The sequence below is a fragment of the Halichoerus grypus genome, chromosome 14, assembly GCF_964656455.1.
Source record: "Halichoerus grypus chromosome 14, mHalGry1.hap1.1, whole genome shotgun sequence".
In the NCBI taxonomy this organism is placed as follows: domain Eukaryota; kingdom Metazoa; phylum Chordata; class Mammalia; order Carnivora; family Phocidae; genus Halichoerus; species Halichoerus grypus.
Genome location: NC_135725.1, coordinates 93,840,616 through 93,858,694, shown reverse-complemented (window position 1 = coordinate 93,858,694; position 18,079 = coordinate 93,840,616). Strand labels below are relative to the sequence as shown.

General features: G+C 51.4%; 1 protein-coding gene across 7 annotated transcripts in view; it reads right to left on the bottom strand.

Moving 5' to 3' along the window:
* CACNA1B (calcium voltage-gated channel subunit alpha1 B) overlaps positions 1-18,079 on the bottom strand; it is a 188,762-nt gene that overhangs the window by 123,830 nt on the left and 46,853 nt on the right. For 5 of the 7 annotated variants that reach the window (XM_078062105.1, XM_078062104.1, XM_078062109.1 and 2 more), the window contains exons 7-11: positions 13,318-13,421; positions 10,088-10,203; positions 9,371-9,427; positions 8,009-8,101; positions 335-544 (exon numbers count right to left, since the gene is read on the bottom strand). In XM_078062105.1, the coding sequence (XP_077918231.1) occupies positions 335-544; positions 8,009-8,101; positions 9,371-9,427; positions 10,088-10,203; positions 13,318-13,421 (580 nt within the window). The remainder of the gene's footprint in view (positions 1-334; positions 545-8,008; positions 8,102-9,370; positions 9,428-10,087; positions 10,204-13,317; positions 13,422-18,079) is intronic. The other 2 variants (XM_078062107.1, XM_078062108.1) reach the window with 1 other exon arrangement.

Sequence of the window (18,079 nt, the reverse complement as noted above, 5' to 3'; positions counted from 1 at the left end):
GTGGGTCTGAGGCCCTTCCAAGGGAGGACACAGGTCCACGTGGCCTGGCTTGTGCCTGCTCACCCCATCAACTTCCTCCCAGTGTGCCCTGGACCCCGCCTCATTTCCCACCACACTGACAGATGGGTTTCTAACCCGTTCCAATCAGCTAGGCCTCCTGGCACCCGGGACGGGGAGCTCAGGCCCCAGCAGAGGCCCTAGGGGGCACTTGGGTCAGTGCAGGGGTCCTACCCAGGGCATTCCAAGGCAAAAGGCTGTGAACCAGGTTTTCCAGGCTGCAGACCAGAGGTGGTTCGGGAAGAGGTGAGGGGAGGCCCAGGCTGCAGCTACGTACACAGCGCCGTGGTGAGCCGCTGCGGCTGGTTGTAATGCACCATGGCCACGCACAGCGTATTCAGGGCCACCACACACAGCACCGCCCAGTAGAAGCTCTGCGCCTTCACCATGCGCCGGATGAAGAACCGGAACATCTTCTCCTTCCTACGGAAGTATGACGAGCTCTCTGTCTTTCCGCTCTTGAGGCTGGCACGGGTGAAGGGGGATCCTGGGGGAACAAGGGGCTCACTGAGGACACGCTCTCCCTCACAGACGTGTGCCCCATGGACACACCCTTGAGGACACGCTTCCCCTCCCACTCAGACACATAGCTCCCGCATGAGAACACCTTCATGGGCACTTGCCCCAGCCCGGGTCTAGCTCAAGGCCCCACGTGTGTCAGACCCTGTGTGTTACTGGCATTTAGCTGATTACCCTTGCACCCCCTGCAGTGGGTCCTGACCCCACCCCCATTTCACAGGTGAGGGAACCAAGAGCCTTGGTGGTCTCCACAGTCACTTGGCTCCAGATGGTCCCCAGCACCTCCCGGCCACCTTCCAGCAGTCCCGATGCTCCCGGCCATCCCAGCTCCTCCATGGGCCTTGGAGAGCACTACAGCATCTGGTCCTCCCCCTGCTTCAACTCAGGGATCAGCAGCAACTGGCTACCTGTCTTTTTTAAAGATTTTATTTATTTATTTGAAAGAGAGAGAGTGTGGGCGAGAGAACACAAGCAGGGGGAAGAGGCAGAGGGAGAGGGAGAAGCAGAGCCCCACGCGGGACTCGAGCTCAGGACCCTGAGATCATGATCTGAGCTGAAGGCAGCCACCCAACCAACCGAGCCACCCAGGTGCCCCTGGCTCCCTATTTTCAAGTACTTTTTTTTTTTTAAAGATTTTATTTATTTATTTGACAGAAAGAGAGAGACAGTGAGAGAGGGAACATAGCAGGGGGAGTGGGAGAGGGAGAAGCAGGCTTCCCGCTGAGCAGGGAGCCCGATGCGGGGCTCGAACCCAGGACCCTGGGATCATGACCCGAGCCGAAGGCAGACGCTCAACGACTGAGCCACCCAGGTGCCCCTCTATTTTCAAGTACTTTGACTAGAACCCAGCCAAGCTCCTTGGCTTGCATCTGGCCCATGGCTGTTATCCTGGTGCAGAGGCAGAGGTGAGTATGGCCCACAAAACCCAACACAGTCTCTGGAACGTTTGCGATGAAGCTACCACGGCCTTCCCCCATCACCACGTACACGCCACTTCTGCCCTGCCGTGACCCTAAGTGTAAAATGCTTCCCACCGCTGGTCCTTTCCACAGCAGGCTGCTTCTCAGCTTCACATCTGGACTTCACAAAGCACCCTTCTCTGGGCACTCCTTCCGAAATAGGGTCATCAGCCCACCCGCAGTAATCACAACCGCGTATCATATGCCCCCGTATTGGCTCGTTGACCTGTTCTGTGCCTACCTTCCAGACCAGACTGCACACTCTGTGAGGGCAGGAGAGAACCCTCGCGAGAGCCGCTGCACTCCCTGACAAACAACTGAGCAGTCTTCATGGGGGCTTGGAGGTGGTGAGTGTGCATGGCTCTGTCTCTCAGGACATCCGTGTCTCTGCAGCACATCAGGGTCTCTCTAGTGTTTTCAATAAGGGCCTGGGCATGTGTGAGCCTCCCAGGGTTCAAACCCAGTCAGCTTGGGCATCGGGTCCCTGGGTGAGGGTGTGTGTGTCATGTGATGTTCTGTGTGTGTGAATGTGTGTGTGTGTGTGTGTGTGTGTGTGTGTGTGTGTGAGTGCACCCAGACTCTCAGTGGCACACTAATAGTATTTTGGGGCTGATGTTTTTTTGAGTTCACTGAAATGAGCACAGACCCTTCCGGAGAACCCACACACTCAGATCCCCTGCCACTTCCTGAGTCACTGAGAAACAAAGTCACACACACCCTGACCATCTCACTCTCAAAGACACAACCACTCACAGAATCACAACAGGTGCACACCTAGGAACACACACAGGGCCACGCTGGGAAGGAAGGTCAAGAGGACACGTGACCTGTGCAAACTGCTCTGTGCAGTGTGGCCAGCGAGACAAGCAGCCAGTTCTCCAGGGGAGGTTCCAAGGCCATTCCCCCCTGGCTCACTGGACCATGCCCAGTAAGAACCAGCAGGCCCCTGCCATGCGGAAGGCCTCCTAGGAATGCTGCCTTGGCACAGCCGCCCGGACCCACATGCAAACAACCACACACATCTTCACTCGTCGAGGCATATCCAGACAGTAACGTCCTGAGCCACATTTGCCCAAAACCACGTACCCTTACTTGGCTCCTGAAGCCCCACCCATCCCCCCCTCTAACACACTCCAAGGGACAGAAGGGGGAGCGAGAGTCCCGGCACACTGAGCATGAGGTGCCCCCCTGTCAGTTCCCAGGGAGAGGTGTGTCCCCACGCACACCATGGCAGAACCAAGGACAGAGACCTGCCCACCCCCTGGCCTCCGCTTGGTCAGGGAACAGGGACACGCAGGCAAATATGGAACAGGTCCTGGGTCTCTGGAGACAGAGACATGTGCCCTGGAGGACAGCCTTTCCCAGTAAGCAGCTGCCATGTGCTCAGGTCAGCTCCGGACAGTGACTCCAGCCCAGCTCTTTGGTAAAAGCAGGGGTCCACAGTGAACATGGACACACGTCACGTCCAGAATCATAGCTCTGGGTGGGGAAAATCATGAGAGTTTGGGACTGCTTCTTTTCATACTGTGCATTTTCCATGTTTAACTTAATCAGTGTATATTCTTTATAATCAAAAGGCTTATTTCAAGGAAAAAATATGTCGTCAAGCTAGGGGAAATCAAGAATTAAATCAACCTATGAATATCAGCACAGTTAAGCATTAGTGAGAACAATGCATGAGTGTACATAATATTCGGATTTCTTTCCATCATGCCCAAAAGAGGGGTTCATTAGTTAATATAAAGTCTATGCTGGACCTGCGTAACAATACCCATTCCTTCCACACATGTGTACAGAGTTTAGGCCCTGAGTGGCAGAGAGAAGGCAGGATGACTGAGATCATCCCACCCTCGATGACCCCACCAGAGGCCAGTGAAGGGACGGAGGAGAAATGCGTTCCTTTCCAGCTTTGCGGCCGCAGTCACCAGCATGGGATAATGAAGGTCGTGTTCGCCAACAAGCCATGGAGGCCATGGAGGCACAAAGCCCACCAGCCCTGCCCTGGGCACGTGGCTTTACAGTGTCACACAGCCCAGAGAGCCCTCACTCAGAAACAGATCACAGGTAACCTGGCCCCGCACGTTGTGTGGGAGTCAGCAAAACGACGCGGGGCACGTGGGCTCAACCACGGGCAGGGTGGATGGAGGGGTGACAAGCCCAGCGCTCGGGACGCCGCCATCCTCGCACAGACGGAGGGACAAAGGAGGTGCTGGGCATGAGGAAACCCACACGTGGCTTCTTCTTTCCCTGCCCAGCCCCACGCCCAAGCCGTCCTGAACCTGCTGAGGCCTGAGGCCCTGAAAGCAAGTGAGCCTGGAGGCCCTGCCAGGGACCCAGGAGGAAAAATCAGCAAAATCCCAGGGACTCAAGTACAGCACCAAACCAATCAAAATAAAACTGAAAGGAGAAACTTTTGGAGAAAAAATAAAATTCCCTTCAGCAGATGAAAGGAGAGGAGGTTCACTCTTAGAACCCAAACTAGTGGCTCTGAAGGATGAAGCATAAGCCACATGTTGAATGAGGGACAGAGGGCGAGACTTGCAGGAGCCAAGTGGGAGACAGAACATGAAATAATAGGGATTCCAGATGCAAAAAAGAACGAGGCGAGGAGATGAACTCATTAAACACATGGGAGAAGCCCTCCATGAAGGAAGGCCTGAGCCCACAGGCACAGAAGGAGCTCCTGACACAGCACAAGAGCCCCGGCCCCTGGCACCTCCGTGGCACGAGGACAGCAGGGGCCAGGGGGACACCACAGAGTGGCGGGAGGACCCAGCAAAAAGACCTCACACCTCAGGGAGGAGGACACGCAAGGCTCAGCAAGAAGCCAGAAGCCTCGGGGAAACCAGCCGAGCACAGGACAGAGAGCAAGCAGAGAAAGCAGTCGGTGGGGCAGCGGCCATAGGCGAGGACCTCGGAAAGCAAAGCCACGCGGGCAAGGGTCAGCCTCTGGGGGTGCACGCTGGCCTGCTAAGCAAGGGTTCTGGAGCAACCACAGGGAGTAATAACAGCCTAGGGCTAAAAACACCAACGTCCTCAAACCGCAAGGGAGGAGGCGAACACACTGCAAAGGTCATATGTTCTCGATCTTTGGGGCCAATAGGGGCAGAGTGATGGCAAATAACACCAATTTCCTTATGGAAACAAGGCATCTCGGGGGCAAGGATGGTATGAAAACAAGATACAACAGCTAAGAAGCATGGCAGTAATGATGAGAGCCAAGGAGGGGAGGTGGCCGCTCATGGAGCGGGCAGTGAGAAGTCAGGGAGAGAGAGGGCAGGTGACTCTGGATGCAGAGTAAAGAAGAGCAACCAAGGTCTAGACGCTGACAGAAAGGAGGCCGCCCAGCGAAGCATCACGCAGAGGGGCGGGCACAGCCTTCAGAGCCCCCGCTGGTAAAAAGAGAGGAAGAACAAGCTGCACAGTTTAAGAAATTAGGAATGTAATAAAAAAGCAAATCAAAATAATTTAGAAAGATGAACTTATTAAAGATACAAGAGGAAGTCATGACATTTAAGACAAAAAATAGAAGAAAGGAAGTGTAAAATTGGGTCATTTTATGTGATCATTCATAGAGATTAACCCCACACGATCCTAATTAATAAAACAGCGCACACAGACAGACATTCTGACGACTAGTAAACAGCAAGAGCAAAGTCAGCAGACCCAGGCCAGCCTCAGAGGGGTCGACACCTTCACAGCGCCCAGCCAGATCTCCAGACAGCCGCCCGCAACCCCACGGGCTCTCCAACGTGTGCCCACACAGCACATGCTCCCCCGGACTCTGGGCGTCAGCCCCCAGCCCCACCCCCAGGCACGTGGCGCCCGCATCCTCTGATGCCCACGCCCAGCCGGCCGGTAAATCCTGTGCGCTTGCCTTCAGAATGTATCCAGAATCTGGCCACTGGGCACGCCCGTGGCTGCCACCACCAGTCGGATCCCTACAGCAGCCTCTGAACGGGCCCCACTTCTGCCTTTCTGCACTTGGGGCCCTCCTGTGCCCCAGCTGGAGCCGGACAGCGTCTCCCCTCTGCAAACCCACCAGTGGCCAGAGTCCCTGCCGGGCCCTTGCCCTCCGCGACCTTCTGATCTCCTGTCACGCCGCTCCCCCGACCCACGCCACTCCACTCCAACCACCCTGGCCTCCCTCACAGTCCCCACTTGTGCTACGCTCCTTCCTGCTTCAGGGTCTTCTCACATGTTGCCGGAATGTTCCCTTCCATGAGGCTGACTTCCTCACTTCCTTCAGCTTTACTCAAAGGTGACCTTTCCCCGGGTGGGGGCGGGGGGGGGAGGGTGCGGGGCGGGCTTCTGTGGCCATTCTCTTTAAAATCCCAACCCCCTGGCCCTCCAAGCCCCTCGCTTCCCGATTTTTCCCCTTTCCAGAGGTGGCACTGCACGCGGCATACTTCTCGTGTTATACTGCTCGGGGCCTGACGCCACCCCTGGAACAGAAAAACCAAAAGAGGAAGGGGCTTCATCGTTCCCTTCAACACTGAAGCCCCAGTGCCTGGAACAGTTCCTTGCGTGTCATGGGCACTTAATAAATATTTGCCGAGTGAATGAAAAAACACGCAGCTGAACACAGGAGAGATGAGAAGAATTATATGAGAAAAGTACAGACAACTCTGCAGGAACAAGTTTGAGACGCTGAGAAAATGGAAGATTTCCTCACAAAGCATAGTTTATAAAACGGGTCCAAGTTCTTCTTATTTTGGGTTCACGGTTTTATCTCACCTTTAAAGAACAGATTATTCAGGTGTTATGTTACTTGAATTATTCTAAGCCATAGGAAAAGACTTTAAAAAATCTTTCCAATTAATTTTACAAAATCAGAATAAAAACTCTAGGTAAAATAGAAAAAAGGGGACTATTTAAATATTACACTCACATGATAAATTTGTAAAAATTGTAACAAAGCTCAGATCCACAACACACATCAGTCTCTTATTAATTAGCAAACACAAACCACCCAATAGAAAAATGGACAGGTATATGAAGAATCACCAAAGCCGAAATTCAAATGGGAAACCAACATTTAAAAAGAGATTCAAAATCACTAGTAGCGAGTGAAATGAGAATGGCAGTCCCAAAGAAACGTCACTTTATAACCATCAAATTGGTCTCGAGCTAGCAAAAGTCAAAAGTATCTCCGGCACATAACTGGCACAGCACCCTGCTCCTGGGGGTCTACCCACAGGCACAGAAGCGCTGGGGAGGAAGGGCGGATGTTTACGGGCTTTGTCTGGGCAGCACTTTTCATGATGAAGATCAAACATCCTAAAGATAAATGAACGGCCATCAACACAGAGCTGCCAAACAAATTATAGTGAACCCATGGAAGACCGACTTAGAATTAGAATTAGACTTCTGAGGGGAGTGGTCCCCAAAAGGTACCGATGAGAAAAATTTGTATGAAAGCATTTCTGTAACATGCAAAGATCTCAAAACTCTACGTGTGTGTATGTGTGTGGGTGTGATGCCGATGTGTGTTCTATCTGAGAAACAGGGAGAAATCCCAAGTTACTGACATATGTTTACTGGGTCTGTGTGGGGAGAAAAAGAGGGAAAGGATGGATGGATGAATGGTTAGATAGATGATTGGCAGATGATAGATCAATAGATACATAGATTGATAGCTAGATGGAAAAATAGAGACAGACATTGACATAGATATCAATCAATGCACAAGTAAGTTTCATTACAGAGTTGTCTCATAAATGTAACCACATCATGAGAAGCAGACCTCGGACCCAGGCCCGCTCAGGAACTGCTGGAGATCGAGGCTGCCTGCATCGTGTTTGACTTGGTGCCTCGCAGTGAGAAGCTCACTGCCATGCAAGCCCTTCTCCAACTGTCAAGGTGGAAACCCACGGCTCAGCCCCTTCTGTCGCAGAATGCACAATAACCGGGCGTTCGGTGGGAAGGGGCCCAGCACTTCTGGTACCAGCCTGAGGAAGGGAACTAAAGCGGCTCCGTGTGATTGAATTAACCAGAATTCCGCTTTCACCATTTGAGGAGATGGGGATGAGGCCAGAGGCCCCAGGAGCATGGAAGACAGACAGGGGCTGGGTAGAAAGACAGCCAGATCCTTTCGGTCCCCACAGTCAGTGACACTCGCAGCCCTTCAGCTGTGGGATGCGGCCTGAGGCTCTGCGTCCACATGGGGGACGGCAGAGCCAAGAGCAGTCAGGGCATGCAAAGGAGCGGCAGGCCCTGGGCAACACGGGACTTCCAGGAGCTGGACACACAGCCCACTCCCACAGCCTGGCTCTGGGAAAGAAAGCTGAGCACACAGCAGAGGGCGGAAGGCACTTTACTTCCTGCCATCAGGATGGACACGGGAGGGTGGGCCGTAGGGAAGGAAGGGAAGGAACATCGCCCCAGAGGGGACAGGCAGGAGGTTAGGTGCACTTTCTACACCCAGTCACAGGACAGGCCCCGTTCAGCCAGGAGGACCCAAAGAGACTCACCCACGGCACAGAGGTCTGCAAACCGGTCTTCCCCCTCCTCGGCGTGAATCAGGTCATTCCGACTCTTCTTGGTGGCTGCTCTCTTCAACACTGCTTTAAACAAGGGTGAGGAGAGGGGACGGCATGAGCCAGCACCCAGCTCACCTGCCCCAGGGCTGGGGAGTCTTCCAGCTGAGGGTGTGCGGGTCTTCCTGGGGATCTCCTATCCTGGCCCCCGTGAGCCCCTCTCAGTCTGTGGAGCCAAGGGGATAAGGACTTTGGAGGGGATGCCACCTTCCCTCTTCTCCCTGATGATGTCAGTGGCTACCAAGGAGACCAGGAGACGTCTGTGTAGGGCAAGGCCAGGCCGCAGCTGGCTGCCCCAGCAGCCCACACCCCGAGGCCCGGTGAGCAGAGAGGTCAGTCAGGTCCGCAGAGGGACCAGCACAGCAGAGCCCCAGATGTGGGTCCAGCCGAGGCTACAGCAGACGTGGCCAGCCTCTCTGGCTTCGGCTTTGCTATGAAGAGGATGGCCTTCCTGCCACTGGGGCCATGCCCGTCGCCGGGCTGCTGACCATGGCCACACTGGCCCTTGTCCCTGCCCTGGTGGCCCCAGGCTGTGCTAGGAGTCCTGCCATGGCTGTCTGGGAGCTACATCACCCTGAGCCCAAGACAGATCCAGCTTGGTTTAAACCTGAACTTTGAAAGCTTCTAGAAGCAGCACTGTCCAACAGAACTTTCTATGATGACAGGGAGGGGCGCATGGGCGGCTCAGTCGTTAAGCGTCTGCTTTCGGCTCAGGTCGTGGTCCCGGGGTCCTGGGATTGAGCCCCACCTTGGGCTCCCTGCTTGGCAGGGAGTCTGCTTCTCCCTCTCCCACTGCCCCTGCTTGTGTTCCCTCTCTCGCTGTGTCTCTCTGTCAAATAAATAAATAAAATCTTTAAAAAAAAAAAAAAAAAGAACTTTCTGTGATGATGGAAATGGTCTAGATCTATGCTGACCAGCCTCTGGCCCCATCTAGCTATTGAACGCTTGAAATGGGGTGGGTGAGGCTGAGGAACAGGTCCTTCACTTTTATTTCACCGCAGTGTACTTATGTGTGAGCTTACACGGTCACACGTGAACTGCCATGTTGGACAACACAGCCCTCAGGGGCATGCTGTGAGCACAGCTCTGAGCCCCAGGCTGACAGGGGTGGTGGGAGAGCCCTCCGCCAGCCACCTCCAGTCCGGTCCATGGCACGCAACTCCCCGGGGCATGCCGCGGCCTCGGGGACGGGCTCTGCCCAGGACTGTGTGCAGGGGACGCACAGCTGCCCAGGAGAGCGAGAGCGTCAAGCACACGCGTCTCGCTGGGCACAGAGTGCTAACAGTGGTCACCTACCATCCAGAGGGGACTTCTCCTCCGCATTCTTGTCCTCCTCGGCCAGCATGACCTCCTCTGTGAGTGAGACACAGCCTCAGGTTGGAGCCTTCCCATCCCAACCCCTGACCAGGGCTCACCCCCCAGGAGCACACCAGGATGAGGGTGCCCCCTGCGGCCCGACCCTGCCTTCTCAGCCCTTACAATTCCAGAAGCCTGTGGGGCTCATGGCTGAGCTTTTCCTGTTGAGACAGAACCCTCTCTGTGTCCCACCGGCAGCGCCCCATGAGGGGCGCCTGGCCTGTTCCCACGCTCATACCACCCTCCCCTGAGAGCAGCCACCCCACCAGGTGAGTTCCTCGCTGACGAGGCACCTAAGGAGGCGCAGCGGGTGCCCCATATGGAGGAAAGTATGCTGGCCTGAGGCTGGGGGGCAGTCAGAAACCCCAGGCTTGACAAAGCCCAGAACCAGGTGCAGAGCACAGAGCAGGCTCAGGTCCCGGGTAGGGCGCCTGAGTCTGACAGGCAGAAACTAGCCCTAGGCTAGGCCATGCCAGACGCCTCCATTAAAAAGGCCAGTGTCCCCAGAGCCATATGGCCGCCTGGTGTCAGGACCCTGGGTGGGCTGGAGAACACACTTCAGACACCTCAGCTCCCCTCTCCTAGACTGGTCTCATCCTCCCCATGGCCACTGACAGAGGCCAGGCCAGGAGCGCTGCAGCAGCCCCTGGTTCTCACCGGCCTTGAAGATCCACTCCAGGTACCCATTGAGCTCCCGCTCGATCTGCTGCTGCCGGCGAAGCTTCAGGAAGGCCCGGCGGTTCTCGACCCTCTCACGCTCCTTGGCAAACTCTCTGCATGGTGCAGGGGCCAGAAAAGGAAGCAGACAGGGTGAGTGTGAGCACAGCCACCAGCCCCACGGGTGTGTGGATGCGGAGGCAAAGGGAACCAGGAAGAGGCTGGGACACGACGTGCAGGCCATGGGCCGCCCCTCACCACCATGGCCTCTTCCAACCTGAGCCCTCAGAGGGCCCAGGTGAACCCTCCTTCCTCAGACTCCTCCAGCACACAGGGACAGCACCTCCGTCCCCAGAGGGGGCTCCAGAGAGCTGGGACAATTCCACACCCCCCTGCCCAGAGCAGGCCGAGGCGCACACCCTCCAAGTGCCAGGCTGTCATCTGCATCCTACAGAGATCTTCTGGGCAAGAACTGCCCAGAGACCTTTCACTTTGTTTCTTCTGCTGGTTCACACCCAGGGCCCTTGCTAGGAGGGGAAGGACAGACAGGAACAGGGCAAGAAGGGACTGGATGCGGGCAAGCCAACGACGAAAGGAAAACATTCCAGAGCCACCTCAGCCAAACTTGTGAGGCTCACAATGCCCAGGAGAGTGACCTCTGCCCTCCTCAGCCCTCAGCAGCCCAGCCCCAGCTTCCCAGACAAGTTTTTGGGCTCACACAGCCAGAAGGAAGCCATTCACACACACAGGCGCACAAGCACGCCCAAGTATACGTGCACCCAGCATTCAGCAGGGCGAGCCTCTCAGCCCCGGCTTGGGGCAGGAGCCAGGTCCCCAAAGGACAGGTAGGCACACCCCGGCAGCAAAACAGCAATGTCTGTCCTCAGCGAAGTGGCCGTTTCTCCTCCAGGAGAAGCAGCTTCTGGGCTTGGTGCAGTGAGCCCAGCAGACCTAACTCCTGGCACATAGCCACGGCAGGAGAGAGAGCTCAGCTCTGGCCAGCACTGACCCCAGCTCGTGACCAGAGTCCACCAGGGCCTGAGCTGTGGTGTTCCTGGCAACAAGCGGAGCCAGGTCCTGCCTGGACCGCCCATCCCTCGCAAACCCCCAATCTGCAGGGACACAGGGCCCCTCCCCTCCTCCCCTCTCCAACCAGCCTCTGTCCCTTGGCCGTGATGAGGGCAGGAGGGCCTGGGGGGCAGGGGTGGGGCAGTGACAACACCACTTGAATCAGTCTGAGAGCCACCAGCAAAAACTTGCTGTAGCAATCTAGGCCCTGCCCAGAGCATCCACTTCTCACATGGCAGCCAGCAGCAGGGCCTGTCCTCCCCAGGCATCAGTTCTCACTGCTAAGAAAAGCCCCAAGAGGAATCCCTGATCCTGCTCCTCTGGAAGGCTTTGTGGGTGACAGCCTGGGGCATGAGGAAGAACAAGGATGGTGGGCTACAAGCCGGCCCGTGGCTGGACGGAGTCCTGTAGGGCGAGCTTTCCCCGGGCCAGGCGTAGAGGTGACATCTGAGCACGGCGGCCTTGGAGTGCAGCCGGCATGGGACCCACCTGCTGTGCGCTGACCGCTGGCTTTCGGGGCCTTGCCATTTCCAAGCCTGCCCAGGCCTGAAAGAGAACCCTGGGGTCTGCCTGCTGGGCCTGGATGCCCGAGGGAGGGCTCAGCTGAGACTAATTAGGAAAATCATCCCATATCACCATCCTCAGAGGCCAGGATGCTCACAGGTGGGAGGAGGGCTGGGAAGTCACAAAGTTCGTGGCCCTGCTCAGTGAGGAGCCCCACAGCCCCAGCCCCCCAGTTCTCTGTACATTCTTCAGGGCAAGCCACACAAAGCCACCCTAAGCAGGCTGCTCTCCCAACTCGCCATGAACCTACTCATGTTCCTACCACCTCCCCACCGTGCACTGTCCTCAGCACAGAGCCCACGCTCCCCACAAGCCTGCCGTCTGCCAGCCCCAGCACCCTCTCCCTCCACCCCTCTGGCTCCAGCTCTGAGCATCCTTGCAGCACACACTGCAGCCCTCTGGGTACCTCTGGGCCTCCACCCCAGCTCTTCTCTGCCTGGGAAACCCTCTCCCCTCCTTTGCTAAGTTCATTCCTGCTCTCCCTTTGAGTCTCAATGGAAAGGCCCCTTCTCTAGGTGGCTTCTATGAGCTCCAGGCCTCCTCTGGATGCCCCATGCAGCTCAGACCTTGCAATTCCATCAGACTGGAAGTTGTACATCCATCCCCTGTGCTGTGGGTGTGCCTGTCCCTACGGAGGTGCTTGGAAAGACATGCTAGTGACATACCACTTCCAGGAGAGGACTGAGGCTAAGGACATGTTCCAGAGCCAGAGCATACAGGCCGTGGACCCCAACCATTGTCCTCTCAGTGGCTGTTCCTTTCCAGGCCAAAAGGACAGCTACCCCTTGGGTCCACCAGCCTCTCCCCCAGCCTATCTCAGGAGCCCTGGGCCTGAGCAGGAATCTTCAGGGTTGGCAGGACGGAGATGTTCTCCTCTAGTCTTACAGGGGGTATGATACCAACGGGGGAACAGAGCGCAGGCCAGGCCTTCCCAACAGAGCTTCCTCAGACTGATGGAAGGGCAGGGTCCCCAAACATCAGCTCCATCTGTGCCCCTAAGCACACAGCACTTCTGTAGCCATTGGCCCCATGCAGGACAGGAGAGTACGATGTAGGGTCAGGAAGGCACCTTTCTTTGGGAGGGAATCCCAGCCTCTCACCCTCCCTTGTTCTCTCCTGGAGGATCTCAGCACAGAAAGGTATCTGGAGAGGAGGAGCAAGCCAGGGGTCAAGGCTGGGGTGGAGAGCCTGGTGACCACTACAGCCAGGATATAGGACCACTCCCTCACTCTCCTCTGTAGCAGCAGAGGGTCTCTCTAGGCACCGGGGCTGCCCAAAAACCCCACCATGGACCCAGGTGAGATCCAGCAGCAGCCCCTCCCCCACCATCAGGGGACAGGGTGAAAGCCAAGTTGGGAGAGAGGCAAGGAGGCCAGGGCCAGGGGATGGTGAAGAGAGAGGTCAGGATGGTAGCACAAAGGAAAGGCTGACCAGAGCTCAGGATGATAGGAGTGACCACCACAGCGTGGCCATGAGGCCAGGCCAGGCCTCACCTTTCCCACATCACACATGCCCACATCTGATTCCACCATCTCTCCCCTTAGCCTGAGAACACAGAAGGGCAGGCAGGCAGCACACAAGCTCACATGGCCTCTTACCCTGAGAGCACGCCCAGCACCAGGTTGAGCATGAAGAAGGAGCCAATGATGATGAGAGGGATGAAGTAGAGCCAGTTCCAGGTGTTACCAGCTGCATCATTTGTCTGGAAGCAAAAAGGAGTTGAGGAAAAACAGGTGGACAAGACACATAGCCCTGGATGTAGAAGTGCCCTTGGGCCCTCCTCAAATACCTGGCAGGGCCTAGGCAGGGAGTGTTCAGGTGTTGGGGGGTCCAGGCAGGACCCACACCAGACCTGCCTGCCCTTGCCCCACAGAGCTTTCTTTGAAGCTGCCTTGGAGCTCTCAAAGGACCAAGGACAATTAGCACTCCTGGTCACTGCCCAGCAAAGCTGAAAAGCCAAGGAGTCGTTCAGGGAGCCAAAGGCTCCCAGGATACCTGGAAGGCTGCATGCCCAGTCTCTGCTTGGACACCTTTCCTATTCTTCCCAGGTTACTGGACATACCAGTCAGCTCTAAAGACATTTCTCCTGAATGGAGCCCACATGCACCAGACCCAAGTCTGATCTTCTGTCTGCAGCAGCTTCCACAGCTCAGAGGCAGTGAGCCCCATGCCATATTTCCCCCATATCAAGAGAAGCCCACAAGTCTCCAGGGAACAGTTCTCACCATGTGCCTGGCTTAAGCCACAAGCCAGCACTCAGGCATGATCTAAAAACTGAATGCAAAGAAGGGCATCTCTCCCAGACCTTATGACTTTTATAGCCTGGGTCTCATGACATAATACCAAAAGTGTTCAGTTTTCAACTGAAACTCATTTGCCATGCCAAGAACCAGAAAAAGCTCAAACTGAATGAAAAAAGGCAATCATTAGATGCCATGATGGTTAATTTTATGTGTCAATTTGACTGGGCCACAGGGTCCCCAGATATTTAGTCAAACATTATTCTGGGTATTTCTGTAAATGTGTTTTTGGATGAGATTGACATTTTAATTGATAGAGTAAAGCAGATTGCCTTCCATAAGGTGGTAGACCTTATTCAATCAGTTGAAGGTCTGAATAGAACAAAAAACCCAACTCTCCTCCAGGTAAAAGGAAATTCTCTAGTAGATTGCCTTCAGACTTCATCTGTACCATTGGCTCTATTGGGTCTCCACCTGCTGGCTTTCAGACTGAAATTGTACCACTGTCTCTCCTGGGTCTTGAACCTGCCAGCCTAAACTGCAGATTTGGACTTGCCAACCTCCATAATCAGAAGAGCCAATTCCTAATAATCAATTGATCAATCTCTCTCTTTCTCTGTCTTCATACATATCTAAATACACACACATACATGTATATATCTTATTGGTTCTATATTTCTGGAGAACCCTAACTGACACAGATTGCCAACACTAAGATGACAGAGATGATAAGAGGAGAAAAATCACAGGTCAATAATAAAATGACAAATTAACCAATTTTAAAATGGGAAAAGAATCTGAATACACATTTCTCCAAAGAAAATATATAAGTGGTGCAATAAGCACATAAAAGATGCTCAATATCATAAGTCATTAGAGGAAATGCAAATCAAAGCCAAAATGAAATACCACTGTGGATAAAAAGGAACACTCATGCACTGTTGGTGGGAACATAAACTGGTGCAGCCACTCTGGAAAACAGTATGGATGTTCCTCAAAAAGTTAAATATAGAACTACCCTACAACCCAGCAATTGCACTACTGGGTATTTACCTCAAAAATACAAGAACAATAATTCAAAGGGATACATGCACCCCAATGTTTATACCAGCATTATTTATAATAGCCAAGATATGTTAACAGTCCAAGTGTCCACTGATGGACAAATGGATAAAGAAGATGTGATATAGATAGATAGATAGATAGATAGATAGATAGATATAGATATAGATATAGATATAGATATAGATGAATATGAAATCTTGCCACTTGCAACAATATGGTTGGAGCTAGAGAGTATTATACTAAGTGAAATAAGTCAATCAGAAAAAGACAATACCATATGATTTCACCCGTATGTGGAATTTAAGAAACAAAACAAATGAGCAAATGGAAAAAAGAAAAAAAGAAACAGAAACAGAAAGACAAACCAAGAAATAGACTCTTAACTATAAAGAACAAACTGATGGTTACCAGAGGGGACATGGGTGGGGGAATGGGTGAAATAGGGGACGAGGATTAAGGAGGGCACTTGTCAGGATGAGCACAGGGTGATGTATGGAGGTGCTGAATTACTATATTGTACACCTGAAACAAATAAAACCCTGTAAAAAATAATAGAAATCACTTATATCATGAATGAATGAATATTTTAAAAATTAAATTTTAATTTTACTAGGATGCTTAAAATTAAAAAGACAGCCGATAACAAGTGTTGATGAGAATGTAGAGAATTTAGAATGCTTGTGCACTCCTGCTGGGATGTAGGGTGCTGCAGCCACTGTGGAAATCAGTCTGGCAACTCCTCAAAAGGTTACACACAAAGTTACCATATGATCTAGCAATTCCATTCCTAGGCATATACATAAGGGAAATAAAAATATATTCCACACAAAAACTTGTGTACATTTATTCATAGTAGCATGATTCATAATGTAGAAAAGTTGAAACAACCCAAATTTCCATCAACTGATGAAATATAAACAAAATATGGTATATTCACTTAATGGAATCATATTTGATAATAAAAGCAATGAGATACTGACACTTGCTACAACATGGACGGACCTTAGAAACACAAAAGTTGACATATCCACTATGATTCCATTTATAGGGAATGTCTAGAATAGACTAATAGACAGAGACAGAAATATATTAATGGTTGCCAGCAGCTGGAGGATGGAAGAATGGGGAGTGACTGCTAATGGACACAGGGTTCCTTTTTGGTGGACAAAAATCTTCAAAAATTAGATAACGCTGATGGTTGCACAACCCTGTGAACATACAAGAGCCATTAACTGTATACTTTAAATTGGTGAATTTCATGGTATGCAAATTATATCTCAACAAAAGTGCTTTTTGGAAAAAAAATCCATAAAAGAAATCTCTAGACCCAGATTATAGAATTCTACCAATTCTCTAAAAAAGAAATAATACCACTTACATAAACTCTTCTAGAAAATGGAAGAGGAGAAGCTACTTCCTAATTCCTTTTCTAAATCTTGTATTGCCCTCATACCATACCAGACAAGACAATTCAAAAGAGAAGGAAATCACAGACCCAAAGCCCACATGAATATAGATGCCAGAATCCTTAATGAAATATTAACCAATAGAATTAAGCAATATATAAAAATAATTATATACCATGACTATGCGGGGTTTATTCCAAGGATGTCAAGCCATTTCAAAATTCAAAAGTCAATGTAATCCACCATATTAACAGACTAAAGAAAAAAATCACATTATCATATGCAGAAAAAGTATTTTATAAAATTCAACACCCATGCATGATAAAACCTCTCAGAAAAGTAGGAATAGGGGAACTGCCTCAATATGATAAAGGGCATCCACAAAAAACAAAAAAACTTGCAGTTAACATTATATTTAACGGTGAAAAACTGAATGATTTTCCCTAAGATTAGGAACATAGAAATATATCTGTTCTCCCCATTCTTATTTAACATAATGCTGGAAGTTTCAGCCAGTGCACTAAGGCAGGAAAAGGAGCTGGAAGGCATAGAAACATATGTAGGACTTGTATGCTGAAAACTACAAAATGCTGATTAAAGAAATCAAAGGTAATCTGCATAAACTGAGAGATATACCATGTTCATGGATTGGAAGACCCAACATAGTAAAGATGCCAATTCTCCCAAATAGAATAAAATGGGCAAGATCAGTCTACCTGGTTTAAAAGATTTATTTACAGCACAACTACAGTAATGAAGATTGTGTGGTATTGGTAGAGAGGGACACATAGATCACTGGAACAGAAACAGACCCACAGGGCATCTGCCTGGCTAAGTCAGTGAAGCAGGCAACTCTTGATCTCAGGATTTTGAGTTCAAGCCCCACATTGGGTATAGAGCTTGCTTTAAAAAGGAAAGAAAAAGAAAAAACAGACCCACACAAAATACACCCAACTTTTTGGGCAGAGGTGCAAAAGCAATTTAATGGAGAAAATATAGCCTTTTCAACAAGGGGTGCTAGAGGAACTGGACATTCATAAGCTCAAAAGGTGAAGAAGGAAGAAAGGAAAGAAGGAAAGGAAGAAGGGAGGGAGAGATAGGAAGAAAGAGAGAGAGAGAATCTCAACCTAAACCTCACACTTTATACAAAAATTAACTCAAAATGGATCACAGACTCGCATGTAAAATGTAAAACAATAAAACTTTCTTTTAAAAAAGTAGGCGAAAATCTTCAGAATTTAGGAGTTGGCAAAGAGTTCTTAGACTTGACCCCAAAAGCCCAATCCACAAAAGGAAAAATTGATAAACTGGACTTTATCAAAATAAAAAATGCTTGTTCTGTGAAAAAAAGGCTTGTTCCATGAAAGACCAGGTGAAGAGTATGAAAAATCAAGTTAATGACTAAGAAAAAATATTTGCAAACCACATATCTGACAAAGAACTAGTTTCTAGAATATATAAAAATTCCAAAGTAAAATAACAATCCAAACAGATTGTGGACAAAAGATATGAAGAGAGATTTCACTGAGGAAGACATAGGAATAGCAAATAAGTATGAAATGATGCTTAACATCATTAGCCATTAGGAAGTGCAGACTAAAACCATAATGACACATCAGTACACACTTACCAGAATGGCTGAAGTTAAA